This window comes from Falco biarmicus, chromosome 5, assembly GCF_023638135.1.
Source record: "Falco biarmicus isolate bFalBia1 chromosome 5, bFalBia1.pri, whole genome shotgun sequence".
NCBI lineage: Eukaryota > Metazoa > Chordata > Aves > Falconiformes > Falconidae > Falco > Falco biarmicus.
Window position 1 is genome coordinate 75,142,483 of NC_079292.1, and position 21,338 is coordinate 75,163,820.

Genomic DNA, 21,338 nt, shown 5'->3' on the forward strand with positions numbered 1-21,338 from the left:
GCGGCCTCCCTTCCTCCCACGGCCCCGCTCCGCCCCTCGGCGCCGCCGCGCTGCCGCCCGCCCCCGGCCGGCCAGCAGAAGGGCGGTGCCTCCCGTTTACGGCTTTGCCGTAAAGCGGCGCCAGCGGGGTTTACGACGCGGCGGGGAGCTGGTGAGACACTGACCTTCTCGGGCCCCGGCCGGGGGGTGCGGGGTTCGGTACGAGCGGGCGCCGGCGGCACCGGGCAGGGTGGCGGGCACCGGGCACCAGCCCCCCCAGGCAAGGCAAGGGGAGGGGGTGACGGCGGCGGCCCCCGTCCCGCAGTGCCAGGAGGGCCGACAGTGCTCCGCCCCAGCTGCCGTTGGTCAGATAAAAACCGGCCTACTTCTTCGGTACTAACGTTGTTTTTTCTTTTTTTCTTTTTTTTTTTTTTTAACGTTACGTTCTGCCGCTGTGTGCGGGCCCCAGTTCATAATACGTTTAAACGATATTTAAAAAGGAAGATTTATGAAAGCAAAATTTTCAGGGATTCCTGGTCTTATTTATATATATGTATTTAGCACTGTATGCATATATACATTTATGTATATAAATGTTTCTTTAGCAGACCAGAGATAACGAAGGTGCCAGGCCAGCACGTACAAAACTGAGCGTGTAGAAAGCGCAGAGGAGCAGCACAGGGATAAACGGGTGTTGCAGCAGTGAAAGTTCTTGGGTGTTTCTGGTTTTCTGTTAGAGGTGAGGACGGATGGAACGGGAGAAGAGAAAGAAGCTAAAGGGAAACAAACGGAGCCAAAACCAGGAGAGGCAGAGAGTGGAACCAGAACAGTGCTCAGTTAGAAATCGTGCAGTTTCTGTGGAGGATGAGGCTGGGATTTACAGACTCCCATGGAAGGCTAATATCGAACATTATTCTTCAGGTTAAAAAAAAAAAAAGTGTAGCAGAGGAGAATAAAGAATTCATTGAAATGTGAGAATGGCCAATTCTTTAAGAGGTGAAGTGCTGAATCTATACAAAAATGTAAGTTCTTAAATGCCACAAGCACTTCCCTTAACCAGACAAAACCCTTTCACCATGCACTCAATTTATTTAAAACATTTTTTTTTTCTTCAAGCTGCTGTACCTTGGAAGGGAGTATCCCAAAGGAGGAGACTACTTTAGAAGCCGTTTGAAAGCAGCTTTTCTAAAAAACAAAGATGTGAAAGATCCTGAAAAAATTAAGGAACTGATTGCACGAGGAGAATTTGTTATGAAAGAGTTGGAGGCTTTGTACTTTCTCAGAAAATACAGAGCTCTGAAACAGCGCTACTACAGTGATGACAATCAGTAACTGGTGCCAATGACTTTGCATGTAACTATATAAATCCATAAAAATAAACAATAAAAGAGCTGTAACCACAAAAGAAATGAAATCTAAATCCTTCCAACCCATCTAAAATACAGGTTAGGACTTTGCTTCCCTTTAAGTAGTCGCCTGAAGGATTTGGGGGTTGTATTGTATGGGCAATAGGTTTTTCTTACATATATGAAACAATTTTGCAGGAAGTAGTGGTAACATGATTCTGTTCCGTTTCACTTCGATTCACATGTTGAACAGAGCTCCTCTTACCCAATAGCTGTGCACTGGAATGCCAATTCAAGGTGCTACACTTAGAGGATTAATCTGACTTCAAAAGTCTTCCCCCTTCAACAATTCACTTCCACTGAAAATGAGCATGTTCTCAAAGAAAAGTAAATTCTTAAAAATTTTAACTACTTGGTGTGCCAGATTCACATCTGCAGGCTGGCACAGGTGCTGAAGCAATCAATTTGAACAGCAGTGGTTGAAGCACTTACACCCTGAATCCCTGCTACTGCTGACGTCTGATGCTGTGTAACTGCTGTAGCAGGAATACAAAACTTGATCCTTTTCCCCAGAAAGAAAAGTTTGATCGTGGATGCTTGCTCCATGGCTACCAGTAGACCTTGGCTTGACTAGCCCAAACTTGTGCCAGAACTGATATTCTGTTGCATAATCAGGTTGGTTGGTGTTTCCACCCCCCTTCCCCCCCCCCCAAGAACTAAATGACACGAGATAAAACATTGGTTTTCTTCTGAAATATAGCTAAGCAATCACTGCGGTAGAACTGTTGGCAGTAGCAAGTCTTCAAACAAAATCTAGAACAGAATTAAAAAATAATGGCAAATTCGACTGTATGGTATGTTGCAATGAAATCTATGTGCTTCAGTTTTCTGCACCGCAGGGACATATAGAAAGTCCTTCCACATCAACCAAACTCCTCTACAGTGTATTGCAGTTAAACCTGTTCTAAATTAATACCTCTACGTACAAAGTTTAACCTGCCCTTCTCAATAACTGATAAAAGATTATCCAGACATGGTAACAAAGGGCCAAAGTGTAACTTTATAGAACAGCAGGAGTTTCATGCTTTTTTCCTCATGGGACACACTCAGTAATAAAGAATGTCTTCCATGTTTTCTGTAAGTCCATGGAAGGCATTTGATAGAAGAAAAATGTGTACCTGGGAATGAATATCAGACAGCTATTCAGAGTATTTTAAACTTGTAGACCAATTCAAATCATGTCTGCTGTTAAGACTTAAGAAAGCAAGGTCTCTGGGGCATGACTGAAGACTGTACAGCCTGAGCAGCACACACCAGTGAACGAGAAATGCAATCTACCTGAGGAAGGCTCTGCTCATCGCAGAGCGCAGAACGTGACAGCAGCACAGACCAAAGCAGGCGGATCGGTACTTTGTCAAAGCACAGCACCCAGTCTCAGGGGAAGGGAACCCCAATGGGCAAGGACAACAGCTTTGTGACGGGGAGAAGTACCAAAAATAAACAGAACAACTGCCAAATGTGCAATTACTCTGTTACAGAGATGAGGCACAAATTCCTGGGACAGAAAAAGGAAACTGGGACAGCAACTCACAATAACTATTTTTTATTACATTACAATAAATAGGAGCAGTACAGTTTGACAAAAAAATGACAAATTCCAGATCACCTCACAGCACATACTCCTAAAAACATTAAAAAATTTAAAACAAACAGTGGTCTTTTTTTTTTTCTTTTTTTTTTTTTAACTTAATGTCCGGTATGACCAACATTCCTAGGTCACACAACCAAATGATGGAAAAACTGGATCACACTGCATATGTTCCACATCAAATAAAGCACAATGTACAAAATGTGCATGTTTCAGTTTACACTATACAAAAATAGTTAAAATACATTCCAGGTAAACATATTACATTAAGAAGTCATTCTAGTAAGAAGTTGGCACTCAAGAGGAAAAAGCAGAAGTATTTTCAACATGAAAACACAGGACAGTGGAATAAAGAAATGTTAGGAAAGATTTACCATCTATGTAGCTTTATGTAAACTTGAGACAATATGATTAATTTACAGTTTGATGGTTTTTGAAGGTAATAATTGTATTTGTATTGCTTTATAACATAGACAAGAGCAGAAGATTGTGTGTCAGTATTTAGTCATTACAGAGATCCTGTTACTGTAACAAAATCTATAGTGAAACTTTTTTTAACTTAGCAAAAATTTTAGGGCAATGAGACTAGTCAAAACAATTTCAGTTTTGAGAAAACCAATGATAAAGTTGTTTACCAGAGTTACATAAAGCTACTGTAAGAAGGTGTTACTCCCTGACGCATGGCAATTTAATGTATTAACATGGTAAGTGATTCACATGTTCATTTAGTAGTTGCTATCAGAGATAGCATCCAGGTATGTTCTTTGAAAGCATTTCAAATAGGGAAAGACAGAATAATTATGAGATCAACTTGTGCAAGCTGCAATCCAACATGCTTCACCAAATCTCAACAAATACTAAGACAAAACTGCACAACAGTGGCAAGGATGTGTTTTTTGTTGGTCATTTTGTGTTTGTTTGTTTTTTTTAAAAGTAAATTAAGGGCTAATCTAAATAGATTTTGTACTAATTTAACCCAATTGACAGCTATAGACCACATTTACTAAAAATACTGAACTATTTTATATATAGCTTTATAGTACAGCTATATAAATCCACATTTGATGATTAAAACATTTCAGCTAAAATTTCTCCTAACATTTTTTAGTTAAATGAACGTAAGAATTTTAGACCAGCCCTAATTTTACATGCAGTGTGACTCAGTTATAAAAAAAAGTAATCTTAAGATTACTTCCATTAACTCAAGGTATACTACCCACTTTTGCTACGTTCTTCATATATAATCAAGAGTGTCTAAAATGTGCAAATAACTTAACTGACTCCAAAATGTTTTAGCCTTGGAAGCTGTAAATGTTTTGCAACCTAAGATTCTGTTCTTATTCCTTATTGGTCCTTATGATATGTTAGGTTCTCCTATTACTGTTTTTCAGAACATTTCATAATCTATATTTCACATTGAAGCTGAAAGGAGGGAAAAGGGGTCTGGGTTTTGGTGGAGAGTGGGGAATAGGGGGCGCAGGCAGGGAAAGGCATTACATCTCTCAGCCACATTGAAATTAAAGAACACGCAGCAATCCAGACAGTACACATCCCCTGCCAGCTTTGCAGCTCTCCACCTATGAGAGTCACTATAGGGTTTTTTTTCCTGTAGACTCAAAAGAATACTTTTTCTCATGCAGCTGCACCTTTGATACCATATAAATGGACCAAGTTACACAGGTATATGAAAATTGTACTGTGTAAAATTCCCACCTAACTGTTTAGGTATACCTTGGGTTAGGGCAGTGCTGCTATCCCTGGTTCCAAACTTTCCAGTGTCCTGAACTATCCTACTTCAATGACTTGTGTTTTTATTTTTTCGGGTATACCAGAGTCACATTTTCACATTTTACCCTGCAGCTGAGTTAGGTACTATGAAGAAGTGTACCTGCAGGAACCCAAGCCTGAATGAAACTATCAAACAGTGTAACATTTACATCAAGGTAACAGGAACTGGCAACACTGCAATTACTGGCTCTTACTTTACTGCAGAATAACTAGACTACTGCAGTACCAAAAATGAAAAGCTTCTGCCAAAATTCTGCATTAATTGCAATAAAAAAAAAAAAGGGGGGGGGGGAGGTAATCACAAGAGAACTTAATCACAGAGAAAGACATACATTAAAAACTTGGTCTAGCTTCATGACGGTCTAGACACTGGAATGCCACTCACCAACCATTTAATCTGTGCAACAAAACTAGTACTTCACAAACATCACACAAACAACATTGACTCTGGAAACCATATTCTATGCTTACAGTTTGTGCAATTTCCACACCATTTTTATGGCATAGTGGATTTCCAAATTATTTGCATGAAGCAGCTAAATTCAACTCAAACATTCACTCATTTGATGTTACTAGAATTTAAAATTCCTCCCCTATCTTAGAACAAAATGGGCATCTGGAAGTATTTCATGCCACTCTTGGGGGTGGGGGGCAGGGAAGAATGGTTTTACTTTGCTACATAATTTAAGATTCATTCTGATTTAATTCTTATGGTAAATTCTGGATCCATGTATGAATTAACCTAAGAATTTGAATCAACTCATCTGTTAAGGCTTTCTAGTATTTTCTAGAGACACTAAGGGTGAAATCCCGTATCTACTGAACAAAGCTACTTAAAGATTTGCCACTGGGGGTCAGGAGAGCTAGGATTTCACTTGGTCTTCAGACACAAAAAGTTAGTGAAAGTCTTAAAGCAATGCATTAATAATAGCAAATCAACCTAATTAGAACTTTTACTTTTTCCATTGCCAGATGTGCATTGTTGTCTTTTTTTAATTTTTCTTTTTTTATAGAAAAAATAGAGTATTTAAGGAGTGACTGTGACAAATTGCGGTGAAAAATTTTTTTGTGAAAGTTTTATCTTTACATTCATTAAAGTTGATCTGAAATGCTACAAGTCTAGATGCCTAGAAGCAAAATCTACAGGAAGACTATAAAGGCTTCTGGTCTCTCTATATTGCAGTCAGTCTAGAATAAAAGAAACGCTGAAATGAAAGTCTCTTTTGCTACCTAGTCCTTTTTCCCAACCAGATTTAAAAACAAAAAAATTAAAGGGGATGTTAGAACGTGTAGAGCATCGTTTCATTGTTTGGTTTGCACACAGAACAGAAGTTCACAATCAGTAAGAAAAATAGGAAGTTAGCAACTGTGCATGCACCGAAGAGTCCAAAGACAGTTCTCACGTTTTTGTGTGTGATTTTTTGTTGGTTTTTTTTTTCATTTCTTCTTTTTTTTTATTATTTTTCTTCACAGGCATTGCTAGTTCAAGAACCAACAGTCATAGAATACTGGCACTTTTAAGAGGAATGAAGTTTCCACTGTCATTTAAAACAAGCATTCAGGTAAAGCTAAGAGGATCATGAAGCAGAAAGTAAAGTAATGCTAAAACAAATGCTAATAATTTAGTGTAATGTACAAAAATTACTTAAGTACTTCTTAAGAATAAGGATAAATTGTATTTACATAATTATACACTTTGTCTTTGTCTTCTTTTTCTTCTTTTTACCGTCTTTGCTCATCTTCTCTTTGTGTTTTCTGATTTCTCGAACTAACGTATAGAAGGCATCATCAACACCCTGAAAAGATACGTACATGCACACATTAAGATCACATTAGCAGACTCAGATGCCCACTTAGGTAGAGCTTGTTTTCATCTGACCTAAGCAGGTGAAGTGTATTCAATCAGCAGTCTGTTTTGCTGCCTGCCAGAAGAAGTTGTACTGTCTTCTTTTTGAGGCTTTTATGATGTCCCCTTAAGTAGACTGTGTGTTGGAGGAATTGCCAGGGCAATAGTCCTCTCGAGCATTCATGTTTCTTGGGAATGGGTGTGCTGGGAAAAACATACTCAGGTGGAGGGGGAACTGCAGTGTCCTGTCATATAAGAGGAACACGCCTGACTGCATCACCATGCAGAGGGGCCTGCAGGAGAGTAGCTTCAGGGAGTGGGCTGCCATCATTTGAACAATTAAACCTGGCTACAAGCTATTCCTCTCCAGAGTTCCGAGGAGCACCGAAACAACCACCTGAATGAGCTGTTTTGATGCCAACAACAGCTAACACCTGCCTTCTCTCTCAGCCATTCCCCAAACTGGGGTCACAGCCACCTGCAGGTGACTTACTGCTCAGAGGCTGACAGACAGGTCTAATTCCATTATTAATGTGGTAATTTAGCCTACTGCCCTCTTTGAGATGGAGAAGAGTGCACATGTTGTCCCACCTCAACCTAGAAAAGCACACATACCATGCATTTAGATTTAAGTATGTATACTATTACCACAGAATGAAGTTGTGAAGCATAAGCTAGCTTTGTTTATGCCTTATTAATCTATATGCAGGCTTAAAAAGTAAATACAAAGACTTCTAGCAGGAATTCAATACCAAAGACATAGTTATGATTAATCTACATATTCAGGTCATTTTTCAAGCACACTGATCCAGTAATCACATTAGTTTTATAAATCTTTACATATGCAAATCAAATCAATCCCCATTCCAATGATAAGTTATTAATTGATAAATAATTCTATTCAGCTTACACCGTTAAAGACACATGGAACACATTATTTATGTCCTGTATCACATACAGTCACTTAACAGCTCCAACACTTAACCTATACAAACACTAAAGCTAATGTTTCTTCACATTAAACAGGGTTTTTTTGCTTTTTGGTTCTTGGTGAAGGTTTTTTGGGGGGGTGGGAGGTAATTCTAGCTGAATTACCCCATTAAGATTAACTTAATTAATTAACTTCAGTTAATTAACTAATTAATTAAAAATTAACTCTCATTAAGAGACCAGAATATCTTAAAAGCCAGATATGAACCATTATCAATTACAATGTCACTAAGTAACAACCTATTTAGGTGAAACAGTTTACTGCCTAGCTTTCAGGTTGCTCCAAACTCCAATCAAGTACCCATGTTGTCAGTCAGTCTCTACAGTTAATAATTTGAGTACCGACAGTTATAAAATCATTAAGATAAAAAATGATCTTTATTCTTCGCTGCCTTATCCCTTATATTATCTTTTAGATAGACCAGAAATAGTTGTATAATGTTTATGCATCACAGCAGCCAATTGCACCACTGTAGAACTGGTCTAGAAATTTAGCTCTGCAACTGGCAGACAGCTTCCTACCTCTTTATCAGCAGCAGAATTTGCCTTCAAGCTGCCAATAAAAATTAACACTCTGTTTACTCCTGTGTTCTACTTCAGTAAAAGAACTGAAAGTGAACTCAAAGAAGCGCAAGCCAAAAATCACCCAATTCATTACTGTTTCAGTCAAACACCAAATAGCAATAAAAATTCATATGGCAAGTTCAAACAACAGTGAGGTGTTAATTAGCTTCACTTATAAAGTAATGTTCCCAGTATAACCTAAATTTATTTAAAACCTTCACATTGAATTTCACAAAACATTTACAAACAACTGATGTTTGATCAAAGTCCTTGGCTGCCTATCTCCCAGTACTAATAGCACACTTATGCGAGGTCTCATAATACACAAAATACACTTGCAAATAACTTATTCTACATTTTAAAATATGATTGATGAATATAAAATTGATGTAGCATACCTAATGGAAGAGTAGCCCTAGTTCTGGAAAAGGTCACATCCCCCATGAATCTTGAGAATTAGAAATGCTTGGTATTATTTTACATATAGCTTGTCTCTTTTGCTTGAAACTTCAGCATTAACACACAAAGTGAGTATTCAGCAATGTTCGTGTAAGGAAATAATCTAGAAGTAGTGACGGTTCAAAGTGTATCTATTGCAGTTCCTATCTCAGCCAGCCAGCTAGGAGGACAGTACTAAGAATCAATCACAAAAGACAGAAGAGTAATTCCATTCTTCTAACACAAGAATGGTCTAAGAAAAACCTCTGCACAACATTCTTCTCCAGACCATTCACATGTCCCTACAAAACTACCTATCAGTATTTCACACTCATCATTAATGCGCTAGATAAATACTCGTTACCAAGGACAGTCATTGGCCTTCAGTGGTGTCTTCAAATGAGACACAAACAAATTTGCAATTGATGCCTTCAAACAAGCAACCCTCCCACATTACATTGGTTTTAAAATAAGTGGAAATATCCAGAGACTGTTATAGGCCTTCAAACACACAACTTCACAAGTAAGGCTGAAATGTGCCACAATTCCTCATTAAATTTTGGTAATGAATGTAACATGACATACAGAACTACATTTAGAATACTTGTGAATTAGAACTGGAGAACTCAAGATAAACTGCAGTCTTTAACTTTTCAGCCTGTCCATTAAATTTTAAATGTAAGTAGTAGATACTCTGTTTACAGAAGTTCCCTAGAGGCATCAATACTGTAAGACCAAAGGCGGTCAACCTTTCTAGTTCCTACTTCCAGTAAGAAGGGACTGCATGCAGCTGACCTTCCTCCCCCTAACAATTGAGTTACTGTGTGCAAGCTTTGCGGGAAGTGTGAGATGTACTGAATGAGTGCTGTAAATCCAGGCTCAGGCTTAGAAAATCAAAATTCACTGTGCACGCTCAGAACTATACCACACTGCCTCAATAAAGGTGCATTGACAGAGCTTGCTCCTAGCACTCATTTTTCCAAAGGGCAACTATTAAAGGCAAAGGGAACAGAAAAATCAAACTGTTCCCACAGAAACAGCCTGCTCCTGGCTGCAACTTACCTTTGGAGCACCACATGGTCCCATGACCATACAGAAGTCTGGATATGCATGGCTGCAAGCATGTACAAAACTTTGCAAGTAACCTGGCTAAGAAACCCTAAATTCATAAGGAACTGGAAATTCCTTAACACCCCAGCCCTCAAAGTAGACCCTTAAACAAGTTTTAGATTGTAGAAGAGAGTCTTTTTCAATATATATATTTAATATATAATATACACATGTATCAGTCATGAGGAAAAGAAATTATTTGTACACCTCTAGTGTGGAAAAATCATTGAATTACAGTTTTAAACTGGAAATTTCTTAATTCAAATCTGTAACTTCTGTAATTCAAACTTTTTACTATTAACCCAGATCAATCTGAATTACATTATCTAGGTGTCTAATTTATGCCCTAGAGAAACTTTTTGTTATAGTAAGCATTTTTTTTATAAAAACCTTCAACGCTTTCCAGAAAGAGATCTTTTGAGGATTTTTACACTGAGTTTTAGAATTTTCTTCCTGCTAGTTGGAAATTACAAACAGCAAAAATGTGACTTTCTGCCTTACTGTGCAACAGCCAAAGGAATGAACCTTTTGAGAAGCATCAGCAGTTAATGGTAATCTAGGCAAAGTTTTCCTTTTACAAGATTAATGGAACTAAGAAAGCATTCCATCAGCAGCAAGAAGATAAACTGAATATTCTAAGTAGTAGCAAAACACACTCAACCATCAAATGTGATTATCCACAAACAATAAAGGAAAATAAGTACTATCACTGCAAACTGTGTTATAATGAGGTTTTTTGAAGTCTAAAATCCCAGCTGAGACTCACATCATTAGGTGCTGCTCTCCTTAGCTAACTACTACGCATCAGACTGAAATAATATACATCATCTTACTGAATGGAAAGCAATACAAGCCAGACTGTTTTAAATGCCAGATTTCTCATTCCACTAGAATCACTACTGAAGTACAGCTGTACCACAATAATTTTGGAATATGCTCTCTCCAGCTTAACCTCCTGAACACCAAGTTGCTGAAATGGCTATCGATACCATGAGAGATTTCACCTGAGTATAAAGACGTTTCCTCCACTGAGCAGACTCTTGGAAGTTCTAGAGTCTTGTATCCAAAACTATTTTCTAAATTGGGTATGGGAACAAAAAAACACCAAAAAAACCCCAAAACCTAACAGTATCCATTTCTGACATAAGAGATTTCTCCTATCCGAGGAAAAAAAAAAAACCAAACCAAAACAACTAACCAACCATGCACAAACTCCAAAAAACGTATTTGTCTTGGACATAGGCAGAAAGAACCTAGGAAGCTGGTGGTAAGAACGCATGTTCTATGAACTACCAAAAAGAATCTTAAAATCTGAGGAGCTACTTCCACTGGAAAAAAAAATAATTAAAACCACAATTCCTACCATCCTATTTACGTCATTTTTTTTTATCCCATACATATGGGATAAAATCCCACCAACCTCAAGTCCACAGGAAGAAAAGCAGACAGAATTCAGGATGTTTAAAGTCCCAGCATACAAAAAGAAATTCTACTTTAAGGTATGCCTATGTTAGTAAGACAGTAAGAAATGGCAAAGCTGGTTTTGAGAATGCTACAGGAAGTAGGCTTAAGCAATTTAGTTCATATTGCTTTTATCACAAGTTAATCACAAGGTGCCATCAGTTGTTTTTTTGATATCTAAGGAAGAAAAAACCAAGGTATTTTGATGGCATCAATTTTATTGCTGTTTGGATGCAGGACTGGGGAGCTTCATAACCAAAGTTTCAAGTTTCCTGAGAAGGAAACCTTTGATACAAACAATATTACAAAGTTTATCTTTTCTAAGAAAACACCTACAGAATCATCTCAGAGCAGTCATTCATCGCTTAAAAGCTAAGAGTATAATAGGCCTGAGCAGATCTAGTAAACACTGATATGAAACAAAATTTCTTCTCCCTCCCCTGGAAAAAGCAAAACTCCCTTACTGAAGTGAGTATTCCTACAGTTGTGACAGTCTCTTTAGGATACAAATCAAATTCCACTACTTCCATGCAAGTTGTTCTGAAGTGTGAAAAAACACCTTGAAAAGCAAACAGTTTTTCTTTTACACATTGGGAAATTCCAGGTCACCCGCCTGTTGGACAAGTACATAGAGTAACAACCCATTCTCTGCACTGCTGCAGGAAGAGATAAAGAATTAATGGGATAGTAATATATGCAAGGAGCTAGTCTGATGGTTTGTCCAAAAAGCACTGATTTAGATTAGATTACCACTTCTTCCCTATCACCTTTCTTCTTCCTTCTCTTTTTTTTTTTTTTTCTCCTTACAGTGGAATATATGCATAAAAACCAATTTTGTGAGAATTTGGGTATTGGTGCTCCCCCCCCCCCCCCCCCAGTTTTATTTCACTGTTGCTTTCCCCCTACCCCTTGTAAATGCTCTCAAAGTGAAACCTTACCATTTTGTCCAAATCTGGATCCCTCATGGCATTATAGCTGACAAAAAAGAAAATCAATGTACTTCTGGAAACTAAATTTTTTTCAGCTAGTGGAAAACAAGGGGAAAGTGGCATGGCATAAGGAAGGGCCTGAGATAAGATACTCTGGATGCAGCTGCTAGCCAAATACTACTTTGTTGCACTAGGAACCTCCTGTTTCTGCATTTGAGAAGGACTATAAATACTATAATTCTCTCCACTCAGTTAATCAACCTGAACAGTCAATCACTGTTTGTTTCAACAGTATCTGCAATATATCTGTAATAAAACGTTTTCCTCTAACTTCTTCACACTTAAAACTAGGTCCCCATTTCACAGGTTGAGAGCTTATATGCAGTAAAGATTTCTTGTTAATCTATTTATCAAAACCCCATGAAACAAAGCAAATCCATAGTACCTGGGTGTTTGCTAGGAATATTATTCAGGAATACTATACTGAAATCTGATTGGTTTTATATCTTAAATTATGTCATCAATTAACCATAAAACGTCTGATTTGCAAGACACTGTCAATCATTTTTATTTTGCAAGTGATTTGTAAAACTTACCCTGTTACATTACAAAACTTACCCTGTTACATTAAAAGGCATTTTTTAATTTGCACACACCCTGGAGTCTTTTCTTCTTTGCTGATTTTTTTCACTCTGTACTGTCGAATCTCTCTCACCAATGTATAAAAAGCATCCTCCACTCTCTGCATTGTAAAACACAACTCCTTAAAAACTGCTTCATTAACAATTGTGACATATTGGAACACCCATGGCAGGGGGAAAAAAAAAAAAAAAACTAGAAAACCACTGAAATTATGAGCTTTACTTGAGAGAAGTATATGGATCTCCATTTATATATTTGAAGTGCTGGGATTGCATATTTGCTGCTTGATAAATACTTTTTAATGCAAGCAAAAGACACACGCTCAACGAATTTATTGATTACCGATTATTGTGAATATCCACAGTTCAAGCCCCTTTTTTTTCTGTGCAAGGTAACACTTGGAGAAAAAAAAAAAGAATTATATTTCTTCCATTGAATATCGCACTGAAAATAATACCGCTGTTGTTACTGAATCTTTTAATTTTTGTGGGCATGGATGTATTTAGCAGGCATAAAGCTTTATTAGATTGGTAACTGTGGGGTACTTACAAACACATGCAGTTAGTCACTTATTTTCCACTTCCTAGCCAAAGTAAGAACCTGACTGTTCGGACAAGCAAAGAAAAGTAAGCTCATTTATGTTCTGTTCTTTATATAAGGAAGTGTACTTTCTTTGTAGAAATCTGTGGAGCAAACTAACAAAGTACAGAAAATGTCTAAACAGGTAATTTCCTAAGAGGTTACAAAGAGAAAAAATCTTTTAAGAATACTAAATTTTGGGCAATATTGTTTGTAAAGCTACTTCCTTTCCAGAGCAAGCACTATGCTATTAAATTTAGGAAAAGGATATTTGGGTGATGGCAAAGTGCTTTTAAGAAGCACCTTAAGCATACTGTATTTCAGCATACCTCTCAAAAATAATTACAGTAATTCTTCCCTGCAGAAAAAGCAACAAGTTCATTATTATTACGTTTAAGAGCTTGGTCCATGTAGGGTACAAGGCACAGCTAATCTGTTCTTTCTGGGCCACACTCGGGAAGCCATGAGGGTCCCATAATAACAACTAAGTGCAAACGCCTGTGAAATCCTGCTGCTCAGATTTTTCTCTGGTTGAAGAGAGCTCTTCCAAGTCTTTCAGGGATGACACAGAACTGTATGTTTTACTTCTCTGGTCTCACACCCTACCTTTCTGCAGCTGTGTTTAGGTCAATTGGATATGCCTGATGATACCATAAGCATTTAAAAAAAAAAAATAAAGAGGACTGAAGATATCTTTAAGCAAATACAAGACAGAGGTACAGCACCAGCTTTAAGTTATAGTATCTGTTATTTTAAACTGATTAAATCTGTGCATGAACTTTAAAATGTAGATAAATCTGTGAGAATGTTCTTGTTAAAAAGATGCAAAATATTTAGTTGCAGCTTTTAAAGGAGAGCACAAATCTCTCCTCTGCCTTACTGTCAATCTCATAACTTGTCCCCTCAATCAGATCAACAGAGTATTTGAAAACAAAACCAGAACAGGCAGATGATCATGGAAAACAGTTTAAGCCTCAGAACTTTATTACAACCCAATGCACAGCCTGGCTTTTCTTCGGCAGACTCCCCATAAATTATCTTTCCAACTCATCTTCATATTAAGTACCTAATAAGAAAAAGAGCCAGCATTTACTGTCAGTTCATTTTGTATGAACCGTGCCACAGGTTATCACATTGAAGACTCATTCTTAACGTACTGCTGCTTATCTGAGGGTTCTTCTGAACTACAGCGACTTGAATTTAAACGTGAAATTAGATTTATTTCTTAGATTGTAGTTCTCTGTTTCTATATGATGTGCCCTGTTAGAATGTAGTGAAGTATTGACAAGGAGACAAGTCTTACATCCCAGGTCTGGGAGTTTCCAAAAAAATGTAAAACCATTAAAAGCAGCAAAAACCAAGTAAAGCTCATACTTTCATGTTGTCCTGGAAGGAATTTTATTCCTGAAGAGGAAACAGTAAACACTGATCAGCTGCTATGTGCCAAAGCACAGGCTGTAAAAGAATCAACATTTTTTGCAAACCTGCTGTTTTGCAATAAAAATACATCATTTGATTATGGAGCTTTCACATTAATAATTAGATAACAATTCTTCAGTCAATGTTTATTGCCAACTTTCCCATCACCAATATGAGCTGTAATTTGCTTTAGCAATGCAGAGAGCGGGAGACACAGACAGAGTGAGAGAAGAAATTGCTACTACTGCCACCACCAAGAATAGTTTTATAAATCCTGTTGAGAGAAATTATTTTGAAAGAAAATCTGTACAGAAATATATTCGGTAATTTCATTAGCACAAGGTGACATTTTAAAGAGCCAGAGCCAGGTGCCAGCCTTAGAAACTTAAGAAGTCATTTCAATACCAATTTCTTTTAAGATTCTTCAGTATTTTTTCCTTAAATGAGCATGGGCCATATATCTAAGATATGATTAAACCAGTTCTTTTAGCTGTCAGAACTGGAAGCAAAAATATCCTCTGGCAGATATTAAAAACTTCCAAATCTAAACAGCCCAAAGAACCCATGACCTTGAGGCAATGTTTTCAAGATGCTTTTGACTCCTAGGAGAGCCAAACATTTGATTTTAAATATGACTATGTGTAAAGAAAGATTATTTCAAATACAGATCAAAGTACAAACAGGAATTTTCACATGTTCCAGTTCTTTAAATAGTGCTTCAAGGAAACTAATGAAAGCTAGCCTTCACATCTCAAAAGTGTTCCATATCCACCTTTATACACTCTATCAGAGCTGGTCCCCTAGAACCAACTGTTAGTCAAATAAAATAAAAGTTATTCATGAGGACATGAGCAAAAAGAACACTCACTTGCATAAAAACACTCCCAAAATAAAACTTCATAGCAGTAAAGTCAGCTTAGCCAATACTGGAAAACACATAAATCTGCAAAAATCTACTGGCTTGTGTAACATTTAGCTTACAGGTTAAGGCTAATTTTTGCCCTCTGTATAACAGAAGTAATACTTTGAAGGTGTTTGGAACAGTTACTACAACTCAGCTACATGCAGAACCCACCACTGTGGGGAGAAGGGGGATGTAAAGCTGACCAAGTCATTATCTTATGATGGTTAAATGCCAGACATACAGCAGTAAATTCATACTGCACAAAATCATGACTGAAGTTACAAAGGTAATCACTCCAAAGTTAAGGAACTGCCAGAATTACACCTATCAGCCCTACCTGAATTTCACCCACAGTGCACATGTATCCTATTTTTGCTGCACCTATTTATCTGTACATTATGCAAACAACAAACCTGTTTCCTCAGCATCCCTGAGGCATTCAGCACACGGCTGGATGCCAGAACTTGTTTCAACATAATCAGAACATTTTCTCCCCACTAAAGGGGGGACTAAGCTTTTTTGGAAGTTTTACCTTACAGCAAACAAGTGACATGAAAAAACTCAAGCCACATTGTGACATCTGACAAAGCTGTAACCAATTGAAAATAATGTTTTAAAATGGAACCTGTACACATGAACTACATCAAAATTGGCTTGGAGTGAAACACATATAATATCATTAAACAGATATGACAAATCCCTAAAAAAATGGCAAGTTGATTCAAGCAAATTGTAAGTTATCAGTTATTCGTGAACCTTAACTGAGATGTAGGAATGAAGTTCAGACCAGGCACGGGTTCTGAACTTGCTTTTGTCACAAGTTTGGGGCCTAACTAGGATGCAGCTTTGGTGGGCTAAATCAAGTTTGCCTCATCTCTCATTGATACTATCGATAATATTGGGAGCTATACACTCATGTTGGCAGGGAAGGATTTGAATTTAAAGTTTATGTCAAACACAGAAAATTGAAAAGAGCTATCAAAATGAATCTAAGAAATTCATAACCTTTTGCATAAGGATTCTGCAAGAATAAGTGGTGCACATGCCTTAGAAAACCACCAATATTGACACATTTACATTTAGAAATAGGACTATCACTATATTTCATAAAGTACATTATATTCATTACAGCCAGTGGTCTAATTAAAAAAATACTACTACTCTATAGTATTGTACCCGAGTTGTAGGTTCCACGAGCAAACATTTCACTGATGAACTCAATTATTTGAATGAAAATTCACACAGTGATTTGGCTTAAAACATGACCTTTTTGCAGTAAGCTGAAGTTTACATCTTTACTGCCAGTCAGAAGCAAATAAAATCAAATACACTAACTTCTAAAACAACTTATTTTTGCTTGTCTAAAATTTTAACAACTGACTTAGTTGGAACTGAGATCATTCTGAATAAGTATACAATATTGTCATTAAAAAAAGTGTCTTGGCAATCAAAACAGACAACATGGAAAGGAATAGTCTATCTCCCCTGTTTCCTTCCCCAGAAAACTTCCTTACTCGGCCTAGAGCTCCAGCAAAAGTGAGGCACAGGAAAGGGCTGAAGCAAGAAGATTGTGGGGGCCCCTTCAATAGGGCATTAGTTCTGATGTTTCAGTGTGGTAGGAAGGTGCGTACAGGAAAGGAAAAGGTTCCTACTTTTAAATATTCATGTCACACTTTCTACAGACTCCATAAGTTACCAGACAACCAGCTACATCTGTTCATACTTGGAAGTTCTGCACTTAACCAGAGAGAACTAGATTATTTATTTATGTATTTAGCCAAGGCCTGAACTCTGCTCAATAAAAATATAGTCTATGGGCCATGTGAAGCTTGCAAAATTATTTGAAACCCCTAATTTAAAAAGTTACTTTGGAGAAAGGTGTATATATAGATATGCATATGCATGTATTTTTTATATATGACAGGGTGAATGAAAAATCATAATATGTAAACACATGTATACACAGATATATACACACATAAACACATATACAAATATTTAGATGATCTTACTATAATTAAAGATCAGGTTCTTCCACCAATTCCCTTTCATCTTCTCAAAAATGTTTTATTAACACCGTATATTATTAAGCAGTTTCATAACACAACATGTTATGAACAGACTGCAAAAGAATCAGCAACCATACCTAGTGGTTCCAACTTACAGAAGCCAACATTCTCAAGAGTCTATTGGGCGTCTATTTTAAAATCCAAAAGACACCTTTAGGGACCCCTCATCTGTAGAGGGTGTAAAGCTCAGTTTTGAAGAACTAAAGCCAACAGTCAGATCCCTTCTGTAACATTTCAGTTGGCACCTCCAGAAATACAAAGTCACAGATAAAAGCAGTCAAATTATAGAATAACAATTCATATATGACTGAACTATTTTCCTCTGAAACAGGTACAAACCTCTGGCTGACCTCTTAAAATCTGAATGATAAAAAAGCAGATACTACTTTGTGTAAACAAATATTATAAAACTGGACAGGAGTGCTAATTTTTGAGCACGTGATTTTGTGTTGGTTAGGTATGATGGGGCTGCTTGTAGGAGTAAGCTGCAGGTGGGGTAGGGAGAAGAAATCTTGAAAATACACCATCATATCAACATACTTTTATTAGAAGTGGCTACGCAAAAGGAGCACTTCCTCAACAAAGCCTGACGCTCTATTACACAGGCTGAACACAGTAAAATCTAGATGTTAGTACAGAACTTCTATTATTTCAAACCTTACATGTAGTATCAGAGTTCTTCCATTTTTATCCTAACATCTCAATGACAGCCACTAATACAAGACCTTCCAAACAAGAATGCTGTAATTATTCAGTCCACTCATATGCCACATTCTTCAGAACACTCTTGTGGCCTAATTTATTTCCAGCCATTAAAAGTTGTGTCGTTCTTGTTTTTTAACCCTACCTAACACAGACTTTCTCTATTGCCAAAGTTAGCATTCCTTTGAGTCCTCTGTGAAGTTTTACCATTTAGTCCAGGTTTCAAATTGTCAGACACCTGGGTAGGTGTGGCAAATCTGCACTAATAAAATATTCATTCCTTATATCCAAAAATAACTTATTACTGTCTATGAGGAAATTCTGCCAAGTGATGCAGCCGAATTCTGTTCAGCAGTTGCATTGAGCAGTTACTCACATTGCAGTATTCTGCTCTTATTAGCCTCCTTCTGCAACACCTAATTCCTGATTCATAACTTGCACATAACACTTCTGATTATGCAGAGAGTACAAGTTATTCAGCCACTCGGGCCTGATCTAATTTGTACTGATACCAAGTCCTTACCCTTAAATGAAAAAGCATAAACCAGCATTTTTCAAAAACTACAGAAGTACAGAACCTATTTCATCTATATCTGTGTAACATCTCTTCTTCTGAATGCACAGATGTACACTATGTATACCTTTGTCCTAGCAAACCCTGAAAGAAGCACTGAAAGGACCCAAGGACCCTAATGGTTGCCTCTTTAAGTCTTAGAAGAACGTAAGTTTAAACAAGCAATTAATCCAGTAATTTCAAAACACACTTATGGTCCATTGCTTAGCTATAAAAAGGCATATCAAGTATGTCCCACTAGCACTGAATCAATGCCTTAAAGAAAAAATCCTTTTGTTATTAATCACAGAATCATTTAGGTTGGAAAGGACCTGAAAAGACTTAAAACAGAATAAACTAATTAGTTTGTCTGCTTCATCCTCTTGCAGAGGTGAAATGCTTTGTTTCCTCAAAGTAGAAGTGCTTTTTATTCTATTAAAACCTGTCACAACATTAAGAATGCTGCGACCATCTGACAATGGAGAGTAATAGCAGGCCCAGTCTCATTCTTTGAGTCTGCCCAGCTGAAGCAAATCACTCATTAATAAGCAATTAATGGCTGTCAATGACTTTACAGAAAGAAGAGACCACAAGAATTTCTACTCTGAAGAAATCTATCAGTATGACCAAGCAATTGTCAGTGCCTACAATGACGAACATGGTAATTCAGATAAGAGTTCTGCATTTGTATCTAGCAGGCTTTGAGCTTTACCTGTCTTGTCTTTGCTGATGTTTCGATGAAAGGAATTCCATAACTTCTTGCTAAATCCTGAGCTTGTTTTGTATCTACTGTTCTGGAAGGCAGATCACATTTGTTTCCTACTAGCACCATTGGGACATCTTCAGAGTCTTTAACTCTCTTTATTTGTTCCCTAAAAAGAAAAGAAGAGAAAAAAAGGAAAAAAAAAAAGGACAGATGGTATTTAACAGGTATTAATAGTCATAGTTTATGTGGTATATTTTAAACAATAAAAAAATAAGATTAACATACAGAATGATGTTGGAATTTACTGCACATACACCATTAGAAGCCACCAAAAAATAAACTGACCAACACTGTCACCATAAAGCTTATAATTTCATTTTTTTTTAAAAAAGTGAGGTTGACATTTTGCAAACAACTATATATTTTGATGTCATTACACTTTCCCCTCCCCCCCCCCCCCCAACAGCTAATGCCAGAACAAGGCTAAGCAGCTCCAGTATAAATCTTACTACTTATCTCTCCTACTCAACACTCAATACTCAATTCATTTGCTAAGATAAAACATTGTCAGAAGCACTATGCCTGTTGTCTTGATTTTGGTTTGGGTGGGGGAGGCAGGGGGGATTTGGGCTCGTTTGGGTTTGTTTGGTTTTTTTAATTAAAGACAGCATTACAAATTCTGCATTTAGACAGGGGATTTCAGCTTTGAAGACCACTGGTCTAGTTCTCTACAAAGAGAAATCTGGTAAGAGTCCTTTCAGCCATTAGTTAGAAAGCATCTTGAAATACTAGTTAGATGTACTCATAAAAAAATCTCAAATAACAGGAATTAATTTTACGACTTCTGCCTTCCCAAATAATCTAGCAGTATGTTCCTTAATATAGTCACTGTTTTCAGTTATTTGTTTATAAGCCTTCAGCTTCAGTCTGCAAGGTCATCCAACAGGTGTGTTAATACACAGTAGAAACTCCAGCATTCAAGTCACAACATTCTTTGAAATAAACCGGGAAGGCCTTCTACAAATCCATTACTCTCTTTTAAAAGAAAAACTCCACACACAAACCTATGCTCCACCTTCCCCTTACATCAACATACATCTTACCTTTTTCCCTTCTTCCTCTACAACCAGAGGAAACCCATTTGTAATGATTTGGTTAGATAATGAAGAGAAGTTTCCATTTCCCGCCCCCCCCCAAGAGCAATAGAATGTTTTTTCAATTTGTCACCCATGCTGTGCTAATTCTTACCATGGTTTTTGTCTGGGTTTTTTTTAAGTCACCAGTACCAATAAGAACATTTTTATATATAATGAAATTTATACGAAGTCTGGAAGAAAAAGAAAGTGCCCACATTCTCAATATTGATCTCTCTCTGGGTTAGTATGCAGCAGTTTTGCCCCTCATTTGCAACAGTACTCTCCTGATCCTGCAGCTTCTCCAGGGAGATAAGGCAGCAGTAAACTATTTCTGTAGGTAGCCATTTACCTGTTTAGCTACTCACATCAACATACTACACTATAAAGCGAGCTGACTTGCTGTCATACAGGAGAGAACGAAGCTATGCAATCAAAGCAGTTGTACCTTGTGATCAGGGCAGTTGCACCTGCTGACTTAGATTACCTTGAACTGTCATGGTATCCCACCTTAAATGAGAAACTGCAACAT

The 21,338-nt window shown here is 37.3% G+C and overlaps 2 protein-coding genes across 8 annotated transcripts in view; one reads left to right on the top strand and one right to left on the bottom strand.

The window, feature by feature from the left end:
• The first annotated feature begins 132 nt into the window (after nucleotides 1-132).
• ETFRF1 (electron transfer flavoprotein regulatory factor 1) lies at nucleotides 133-3,131 on the top strand. The gene is made up of 3 exons (XM_056339792.1): nucleotides 133-151; nucleotides 901-1,001; nucleotides 1,096-3,131. Exons 2-3 carry the CDS (start codon nucleotides 957-959, stop codon nucleotides 1,309-1,311), a joined length of 261 nt encoding a protein of 86 aa, XP_056195767.1. The 5' UTR covers nucleotides 133-151; nucleotides 901-956; the 3' UTR covers nucleotides 1,312-3,131.
• Nucleotides 2,913-21,338, bottom strand: part of KRAS (KRAS proto-oncogene, GTPase) — a 27,017-nt gene continuing 8,591 nt past the window's right edge. For 3 of the 7 annotated variants that reach the window (XM_056339785.1, XM_056339787.1, XM_056339786.1), the window contains 3 exons: nucleotides 19,680-19,839; nucleotides 12,718-12,841; nucleotides 6,374-6,557 (listed from right to left, as the gene is read on the bottom strand). In XM_056339785.1, coding sequence (XP_056195760.1) covers nucleotides 12,722-12,841; nucleotides 19,680-19,839 — 280 coding nt within the window. In that variant the 3' untranslated portion in view covers nucleotides 6,374-6,557; nucleotides 12,718-12,721. The other 4 variants (XM_056339789.1, XM_056339788.1, XM_056339791.1 and 1 more) reach the window with 3 other exon arrangements.